Raw genomic sequence first — 10,517 nt, 5'->3', positions numbered from 1 at the left:
TAGAAATGTAGAATATCATATATTTTCATGCAATATTTTGCTTAAATACATTGGTATATTGCTTGGGGGCATGGTTCATGCACATTTTAGTTTTTAGGAAGAAAGTCAAAGATGACATTGAATTCAAAGGCAATTTTAATATTAAGGTTTTGGTATTTACTAAGGTTTTATAAATTTGATATATGGGATTCCAATATAGAGATGATTTTCCACATAAGCCTAGGTTATTTTTATTTTTAAAAATGTAATTACAGTGTGGCAATGGTTTCCTTTATGTTTGCCTACTAACCATTGTTTTTGAACAGAGTTGATTCAAATTATCTAATATATAATCACAGCATATAAACTCAGAACTGATTAGTGTAGGGGTTAGGTGCACGTGCTCTGAAGGTCAACTTTCTAGGCTTGATCTCTCCTTGCTACAGCTATTTCCTCACTTGTAAAATAGGAATAATAATATCAACCTGGAATGGTTAACATGAGGCCTCTGCAGATTGGTGCATATAAAGTCCTTAGATTAATGCCTAGCGCATTAGAGATATTCAGTGAATATTAGCTGGAACTGAGCTATGTCCTTCATTTCTTCCCTCTCACTTACAATAGGCATTGCCACAGGCAAGAAGACCATGAGTTTGAATATTAACATCCAAGTAAAGTATTCAGTAGTAGATAAAATGAAAAGTAGACAACCACCGAATTTTGTAGGATCCAGGTGGTTCTTTGATGACTTTTATTACTTGTGAAAAGAGAGAGTTGAGGAACCAGAAAAGTTTTCAAGGATTTATAGCTATTTATGGGAAATCCAGCAACATTTGGAGGGATTACCTTGTCTTTTTTGAAGAAAGAAGCCTCTGGAACAATCTTACACTTCCTGTGCTGTTTCTTCATATTGCTGTTGGAAAAAATAGTCCAGGCTAGGGATATCTGAAGAAATAATTTTGGAAAGTCAGTATTTAATTTTTTTAGTGATAGTTAGGAATCTTTGGAATTTTGTTTGGATGTTACATGAATAAGTAAAACATTATCATCTTAATTTTTGGTTTGTCAACAACATTTACTGACAAATTTTGCCAAATTGTTCCCTGTTTATTTCCCAGTTATAGCAAAACATCACTTATTCAGACTAATAGGATCTGGTAGAAAGTCTAGCTTACAAAATATTACAAAATAAATTTTTATACAAAAGAAAAATTATTTTTATATAAAAGAACTATGACTAGAGCTGCATAAAATATTTATTACATGATAAAGTTTGTGATAAAACTCTTCTTTATTGAAGAGATTATACGAAATTTTAATTCATTCACTATTAATAAATAATGGATACTTCTCAAATACTTGAGAGGATTTGCAAATAGTTGGTTCTATGAGGAAATTCATTCTCTTCTTAAACCATGCTTGTTCTATTTGATACTTTTTGGAAAATGGCTAGTGCAGAGGGAAATTTCATACAATTGGGTAAGGTTTTACTATCTAGCATTTCTATTCATTTCCAAAGGACCATATACATCATTGATCTGAGCCTTAATTGTTTTCACAGGGGTGTTTGTTATGGGCTAGTAATAGAAAATATATGGGGTCAGCGAGTGAAAAATAACTGTCAGCGTATGAATGTAACCTCTCGCAGGGCAATAAACGACTATATAAGGACCAGTCATGCTGGGTAAGAGCTGAATCACAGAGAGTCGGCAATAGTCACCAGCACGTACTGTAACCTTGGGCAAATGTCTTAAGGTCTCTAAGCCTCAATTTACTCATGTTTGAAATAATTATGACACTAAAGAGTACACATCATAGGGCTATCGTGGAGATTAAACGATATAACACGTACAAAGGATTAAATGATACGATGCATGCAGAAGTGCTTAGAGGTGTCTCATGGGGGTGACTTTGTTAGTTTCCATCACCTAATTCCGTCCTTTTGCTGGTGACAGCTAGAAGCTCTGCTCTCTTCTTTTAATTAGCACCGCCAGACCCATGTGTCTGATTCCTACTCAACACTGCCATTTGAGTATCTTAAAAACACCTCAAATTTAACATGTCCAACATGGAAGCTTGTTTTGTTCCTCAAAACACTGTTCATTACTTACCCTACCTTTTCTATCTCAGTAAATGGCACAACAGGCCATCAATTTACTTAATGCAGAAACTCGACGTTCATCTCTGGTTCTGTTTTCCCTCACCTTCCTCATCTAGCCCAACAGCAGCACCTTATAGCTCAGTCAAGAGGTTCACCCTACAGCTTGCCCCCGTGCACCATTTGCCCCTTGGTAAGCTTACAAGCTTCACTCATCCCATGACTTCTGAATGAGATTATCCCTCCATAGGAGTGGAAATTTCTGGAGAGCTTTCAGTCTCAGAGGAACTAAGTGAGATTATGGGCACAATGTTCATTATGTTACTTCTTCCCCCACAGGTTGAGTCCTGCCCTCCTCTGCTGTGCCACCACAGAGGTTGGGGCTCCTGAGCCCTCTGGCTTCTGGTTGCTTTCTGTCAAAGGGGAGTTTTGGTCAGGGATAGGAGGGAGGGAAGAGAGAGGAAGAAAGGGAGGAGAATATTTCCTCTGTTACTGTACGGTTAAGGTGGAGTCTTAACCTGGCAGAACAGAGTCTTATCTACATGAGTCTCCCTTCCGCCAGAGTGTGGTGACCACTCTTTCTCCTCAACCCTTGGAAAGCCTAGATGTGGAAACAGCTTCCCTTATAGTCCCTTTAAATCCACAGCTTTGTAGTAATGCCTTTGGAAATAAATCTTCCTCCTTGAATCTAATTTTGGGAGTGCATCCATTTCTGTTGAGACCCTGACTGATACAGGCACAGAACATGGGTTTTCTTTGAGTTTAAGCCACAACAACGCACCCGCTGTACTCTAATCTGGTAATATCACACCCTGCCTTGTTGGTGTGTGGGGTGTTATACAATGTGGTCTCTTAGAGTTTTAACTGGAAGTCTGGCATGACTCCTCTGCTCTCGGGTTTCTCCTCAAATGGTTGCACACTCCTTCTGCAACTCCTGCAGGATAAGTGTTGGAGGGAGAAAAAGCATGACATGTGTCAACTTGACTACTTGTTTCCCTTTCTGGTACTCCTTCCTCAGCTCACAACCCACTGGAAATAAGAAGGGACTTCCCCACTTGCTCGTGTCTGGATGTGACGTCTCTCTAATGTCCTCCATGTTGGGGAGGCATTTCCCCTCTCCAGTTATCTGGAGCTAAAATAGTTGGATTTTCTGAGAAATATGATTTATAGGAGAAAGGAATAAGCAAACAGCCATTTAATATTTTTAAAATGTCTTTGCCTATTATATGCAAATCAGACAATATCACTCCTCTGCTTAAAACTCCTTACTGGCTTCCCAACTGCACATGACATGTAGATCCATTGACATCATCTGTGGATTCAGCAGGATCTGGCTTCTGCTTATGTTTCCAACCCCGTTTTCCAATATTCTCCCCTGGTGACTGTATCTAAGTCATACCGATCTTTCAGTTTTTCAAATATGCAAAATTATCTCCTACCCCAGGGCCTTTTCACATGCTGCTCTCACTGCCTAGAACAATCAATTTCTCCCACTCTCTGAATGGCTAACGCTTCTTTTCCATCACGTCTCATTTTAAATGTCATTGTCTTCTCTGATGTCCCTCTGCTATAACCTTGCCCCATAAAATTATTATTTTCTATATTATCCTTGGGATTGTGGCATCCATCCATTGCACTTACCATACTTGCCATCATTCTATTCTGTTTCTAAAGTTTATTTTTTTTATTTATCATACCCACCAGAAAGAAGGCTTTATAATATCAGGTATGATATGATTTTTATACCTCTGTATTCCTGGCTTCTAGCACAGTGCCTGTCATAAAGCAAACCCACAATAAATATTTATAGAATGAGAAGCTGGATGAAGTACAGTATCTGTTAGTGCTCAATAAATATAGACCAGCATTGCTATTGTGAAATCTCACATGTTCCGATTACTAGATGATAAACTTCAGAATATCTACTGCATTGAGTCATACTGTTTTATTTTATCTCACATACCTATTTTAGAGGACATTTTGGCAGAGTTGCGTTAAGAAACAAGCATAGTATATAACATGGTATCTAGGCTGACATATGACCCTGGCAAGTTTTCTCTTCTATCCTAACATTTTGCAGTCTTTTGAATTTCCTTCCTACACCCATTTTAATGGATATGTGTGGAGCTTTCTTTTTGAACCATTTCATCTCTCACTCTGGAGGCAGCAAGCAGCCATCTCATGAGCAGCCCATGGAGAGGCCCACGTAGGGAGGAGACAAAGCCTTTGACCACCAGCAAGCAATAAACTGAGGCCAACAGACACGCGACTGAGCTGGGAAACATTCTCCAGCCTCGTTTTACCCTCGAGATGACTTCACACCCAGTCAACAGCTTGATTCCACCTTTGTGAGAGATCTTGAGCCAGGAAAACACAGCTGAGTGGCTTCCGGATTTCTGATCCTCAGAGATTGAGTAAGATCGTAAATGTTTTTTGTTTTAAGTTGCTAAAGTTTGGGGTAATGTGCTAGAAAGTGATAAATAATGCAGATTTTGGTACCTGGACATGGACTGTTGCCAAAATAAAACCTAAAGCATGAGCATGACATTGAAACTACACAGTGGACTTTGAGGAGAGTGTTCGACTTTAAGTACCTTGAAGAAGATGTTACTAGAAACCTCATGGTCTTTGAGAAGTGGGGTGAGAGCTTGCAGAAAAGTGAGGAAAATCTCACTAGAAAGTGGAGGATGGGGAATCTTTATTACAGAGAGTCAGAGAGTTCAGCAATCTGTTGTGAAAAGTAGAAAAGTAGAAATGTGAAAAGCAGAAAATGCACTTAGAACTGGATGATCTCGCTGAGGAGATTCCCAGCTAGAGGACTGCAAGTGTCGCCTGGTTTACTCTTGCTGCTTCTTATGGGATGTGAGAGGTGAGAGATGAAGTAAAGGAAGGACAGTTTAACAAAATGAGTCATGACTTGAAATAGTAAACAACTGCTGACAATTCTCAGCCTCCTTGGATGGCAAACCATGCTAAAACGAGGAAATGGCTTCTGAGCAAAGATCAAAACCCAGGAAAATAAAGCTCAGGGATGAAGTCAAGAGTGTTGCACTCAAGTCTTGTCAAGACCTCTGAAATAGCAATGATGGTACTTCAAAATACCATTCACTAAGACGAAAGGCACTCTAAAGAGATGAGGGTTGAGTCTCACAGTTCCCCTCCATCAAACAATAGGATTTCCAGGGAGTCGAAGGGGATCGTCCCTCTTCCTACCAATGGGAGGCCAAGGTAGAAAAGGTCTTATTTTGAAGAGATTGGTAGGTTCGATCTTTGTCTAATGAAGTAGACTCCAATAAGATTCACAGGAGACCCACAGAGTTTTAAAAGAAATTATATAAGCAGAAAAATCACCTGCCTGGACCGAAAGGCACAGAGAGAAAACAAAATGAAGAGGTCTTTGGACTCTCAAATTCTACTGGCAGGAAGTTGGCTGATGAAAAGACTGAACTGCAAAGATGTACTACCTTTCATGAAAGAACGAAGGGAGATTCAGAAGATGGAACCCAAAGCCCAGAGGATAGGGCTGAAAGCCATGGAGAATTATTCCCGGACCTTGAGACTTCATCAAAGAACCTCCGATATTTGCTTACCTGGATTTCATAACTGCTGGCCTCCCATTATTTATTCACATCTTTGTGTATTTCTGTCCTACATTGTATTGGGGTTTATCTGTGTGGCAGAAAGCATACAGCAGAAGTAATGGTGTGTCGTTTCAAGATTAGGTTATTAAGGGACAGCAGCTTCCCTCTTGTGTGCATGTGTGCGTGCTCTCTCTCTCTCTCTCTTTCTCTCTCTCTCCCTCCTTTTCATCATTCACCTTCACTGAATATGTTGATATTTGCCTGTAAGGGACCCTTTAAGGACCTCTGCAGGAGTATTATTAATAGTATTATTAATAGGATTTCTATGCATTATAGTTTGGATAGGATAGTACTGGGTTATGCCTATTGTTTTAGCATAATTGAGTTTCCCCTTTTACTTCTAAAGTGCCCTGGGTTAGATGATAAATTATATGACCCAAATTACTATTAATATGTTTCATATCCTACACATCCAGCCATATGTCCATTTACATATTCTAAAACTATGCCATTATGTTGTGTGTGTGTGTGCATATGTGTGTGTAAAATAGAGAAAAAGAAAGAGACAACAAAAGCTGCATTGTATGCACCAAGCATTTCTCCTCCTTTCGTTATATTGTTTACTACTCTCTCTACCTTCCTCGCCAAAAAGTAACTAAGAAAGAAAAGTCAAGACCCCATAATAAAGTAACTGCTAAGGTATAATTCCCATTTCTCATTTGTTTCCAGAAACCTTAACCTCTGAGGGTCAGCATATCCTGGTCTTAGAAAAACTAATTTTTACATAGATATTTCAAGTGTGTTTTAAATCATTTTATTGTTATTTTCTTTCATGCAGGATTTGATATTTGAAGGGGAAGGACTCAACCAATACATTCCTATGTCATGTTTAAAGACCGACAAAACGTTTGAGAGGTATGTTCCTTAATGTTAGATTTAATGTGTTTTGTGTGTGTGTGTTTTGCTATGAATTAAATATGGACCAATTATAGATGACAGAGACCCCCTAGTCTGATACCCTGAGTGTCAGGTTTTTGGCAACCATGACCCCATCTCATCCTGGGATATACTTAGGCCCCTTCTCCCTTATGATATCTGGGGATGGGGCGTTAGAGAAGTACTGTAGCTGGGAGTCGTGTCATATTGATCTTCTAGAAAATATCAGATTCCTCGGTTCTGTGTAGAAACTTCCAAGGTCTGGATGTAGTCTCGGCTCCTCCATTCTAATGTCGGAGGCACAGTGGTAGCAGGTTCCGAGGCAGTTCTCAAGTTGGTTGGTCTCCCGTGGAATTTCAGGCTTTACCCTTATGACTACGATGGTCACAACAAGAGAACTAACATTCCTCGACATTAGTTTCTCACCAGTTAAGAAGGAGCAATAATACCTTGTCGGATTACTTTAAGGCTTGAATGAGATAGGAAATACAATGTATCTGAAAGAGTGCCTTGAGTCCGCTGAGCACTGGCTAAATACTAGTTAATGCTGCACAGCAGTGGTTCTCAGCAGGGATCAATTTTGCCCCCCTAGGGGACGTTTTTTGGTTGTCATGACTGGGACTGGGGGAGTTGCCAATGGCTTCTAGTGGGTGGAGACCAGGGATCCTGCAATGCAGAGGGCAGCCCCCACCGCAGAGAATTATCTGGTTCAAAATGTCAGTAGTGCTGGTGTTGAGAAACCCTGATATACATCAGTGCTGCTTATTCAGGGCCATTTTCCTGAACTCATAACCCTACTAGCAGTGCCAATAAGATGTCACCAAAGTGGGACCTGTCTCCCGTGAGGATTATTTACCGCCTGAGAGAAAAGGCGGGGGAGACGGGATTGTATATTACTAAGGCATCACTTCGACAGCTAGGTAGCCGAAGGTAGAGGTCCGTGAGGTGTAGGACAGCATGCCTCCTGTGCCTGACGTTTCTAATGACAGGACTTTATGCCAAGAAAATGGCCAAGGAAGTCTACAAGATTTTATATGCCAGAGAGTTAATTCTAGGCTAACTTACAAGAGTGAAAATAGGAACTACCCTAAATATCCAATGATAAGGGATCATTTAAATAAGTTACGGTAGACTCTCAGAATTAAATACTAGATAATACTCAAATGTCATGCTGTAGTAAAAAAAAAAAATCTTATGGAAAATGCCTATAATATACAAGGTGGAAAATACAGGTTACAAAATAGTATTTAAAGTGACAGTCACATTTTGTAAAGAAAAAAAAAAAGTGTGTCTAGCTACCCAGCTATGAAGAATAGATGTCAGCATTTTTCCAGTGGTTATCTCTGGGCTGTGGGCTAATGAGTTACTTGGAGGGGGGAAGTGCTTTTTATATAATTAAAAAATGTTTTTTTTTATAATGCACAGGCACATATACTTATATAACCACAAAATTAATAAGTGCTCTAGAAGAGGGAAAACAAGAATAATAACACGCCTTAGGTCCTAATGCAAAAGTGAGCTGATGTCTGGTTCTGGCTTCTGACCTAGAATATGATTGCTCCAAGGAGACACAAATCCCTAGACTTATCTCGAGGTACCTGGTATCAGGTTAAAGATGTGACTTAACCTTTTGATACGCATTGTGTTCCTTTTTCACTTTGGGGAAGGTATTTTTAGAAAACCTTTAATTACAAAGAACAGGAATTGTAACCAGGGACTGTGTTTTCTTTTTCTTTTTTTCTTTGGGATTATAATCATGAATGGTTCTAATAGTTCTAATTATTTAGATTAAGTTTTTAGGATATTTCTGAGTGCTTTACAATTCTTGTCAAGAGAACAAAGAAGGAAACTGAAGAAATCATCTCACTGTGGTTAACATAAAATGTTTGATGTTTACTAATGAAATCTGTTTACCTTTATAACTGTATAATAGGGCCTTTAAAGACAATAGATACAGTAGTTTAAAAGTAATAAAATTTACAACAAAGTGTATTTAATTTGAAATTGAATTGCCAGCAAATGGGTGTCCTAATGAACCCTTGTGTCAGTGTAGCTCTAACCAAATTAAGGGAAATCATTTGTATCACAGGAAACTAAATCAGCAATGAGACCCAAAAAGGCTATTCCTCTGGTGGGGGTACAGTCATTGTCACAGATGGCCCTGCTGATGGAATTAAGCTTAAGTCAGGAGAAATAAGATACAAGATCCTTCTTAATTCAAATGAATTAGGGAAGACAGAAGAACACTATCAGGATTTGAGAGCAAAAAAGAAAAAAAAAAGGAAAATGAAAGAAGAGTCAACAATAAAGCAGAACCTCAAATATAGTCAAATATAGTCAGTAAATGCTCATAGGAGGGAAAAAAAGCCTAGAAAGCATTTTGAAGGTAGAAACAGATCTTGATCTCTAGCCGTTGCATTAAAAAAAGAAAAAGTTTAAAGTTTATTTCATATTAGCTATTAATTTTTTCTTCAAAGTTTCTGTAACAATTTATAAGATTGAAGGAGAAGCAAAGATAGAAAATGAAGTGGCAAAAAGTCTTATCGAATATTTGCTCTTCTGTTAATTTCTAAAACAAGTGACATTTTAATTGTTGGGCGATCAGTGGCTAATACAGTAACTCATATTTTATAGGGTCATGCTTTCCTTCCCTTACTTGGATCAATTGTACCACCTGTAATGTGTTGTTATCTAATTTCTAAATAGTGAATCAGGCAAATTGTTTAAGGAAAACATCCAATTGTTTTGTGGTTCTAAAGGCAAACCTTTATGCGACATGTCATTGTCAATTTCTCTTTCATCTTTCCTTTCTTATAACTGCTGCAGAACTCTAAGTCAGCCATTCACTGCAGACCTGAATGTTTGTAAAAAGGACAGCATAGCCCAGCTTGCTATCCTCAAAGAAGTAACTAATGACTCAAAGGGAGCAGCAGGACCCTGCTGGAAGGTGAGGCTCTTGCCACTGACTTTTTCTCTGATGCAAAATGTTAAATGATGAGATCAATTGTATTGACAGTGGCCTGCTGTGCTTTTCTTCCTGTAGGAATCTAGAGAAACAGAGTTTTAGTAGGTCTTAATAAGTGTTTTTTGACGAGAATTCTATGCTAAAATAGAATGGCGAAAAACTCTCAATGGCAAAGCTGCTGGAATTCCTCAAAACAGGGTGTCAGTGGAACCAGGTTCAGTCCCACTAGACAATGAGGCAGGCCTGCCACCATGCAAATGAGACGAGGCTTGAGATTTGATGAATCTTCTAGCTCCTTTTCCTACTCAGCTGACACTTGCTTTGAGGAAGGTTGTAAATGCAAGAGAGATTGTGGTATAATTCCTCAGACTGGCATTTCTGCCCCCTAGTCACCATTCGATTATCTTCCAAATTGCTGTGTTTCAGAGAGATAAAGATTTTTTATGGCTTGCTGACTTGAAACAACCACAAGAGCCGGCAAAGAGATGGCTAAGCGGCCATGCATAGTAATTCCACTGGTAAATGACAAAATCTTTGTTTGTATGACATTTCCAAAATTACTACAGAAGATGAATCTAAAATACAAAATGTCACATTTGGCATGCAAAACTATCACAATGTATTTCAGTATAAAATTCATAGAGGCGTTTAATTTAGAATGTGTTTAATAACTCAGTCTGCCTGCATCAGTAATCCTGCCTTGAGGTTTAAAAAGATTGTCTTATTTATTCACATGGTGTTAATTTTTAAAATATTTTTGGAAACCAAAATATTAAGGTTAAGTCTTTATTGTTAATTAAGATTTTCTAATTAAACCAAAAATAATTGTTATTCTGATTAGTTTTTAAGTATGATTTGTATGAAAAAACAAAGGAAGTTGAACAACTTTCACTGTTTATTTAACTGTGATTTAATTCCAGAAGCATTCTATCTATATGGAAATATATATTATCTCTCA

At 38.3% G+C, this 10,517-nt stretch overlaps 1 protein-coding gene across 1 annotated transcript in view; it reads left to right on the top strand.

Annotated features, from left to right (window-relative positions):
• LOC105806481 (orofacial cleft 1 candidate gene 1 protein) overlaps nucleotides 1–9,788 on the top strand; it is a 103,780-nt gene extending 93,992 nt beyond the window's left edge. The window contains exons 7-9 of the mRNA XM_012639622.1: nucleotides 6,497–6,573; nucleotides 9,421–9,541; nucleotides 9,708–9,788. Of these exons, the coding sequence (XP_012495076.1) occupies nucleotides 6,497–6,573; nucleotides 9,421–9,541; nucleotides 9,708–9,788 (279 nt within the window). The remainder of the gene's footprint in view (nucleotides 1–6,496; nucleotides 6,574–9,420; nucleotides 9,542–9,707) is intronic.
• The last annotated feature ends 729 nt before the right edge of the window (nucleotides 9,789–10,517 follow it).

The sequence above is a fragment of the Propithecus coquereli genome, unplaced genomic scaffold, assembly GCF_000956105.1.
Source record: "Propithecus coquereli isolate 6110/MARCELLA unplaced genomic scaffold, Pcoq_1.0 Scaffold141, whole genome shotgun sequence".
Lineage (NCBI taxonomy): Eukaryota > Metazoa > Chordata > Mammalia > Primates > Indriidae > Propithecus > Propithecus coquereli.
This window is presented reverse-complemented; position numbering and strand designations above follow the sequence as displayed.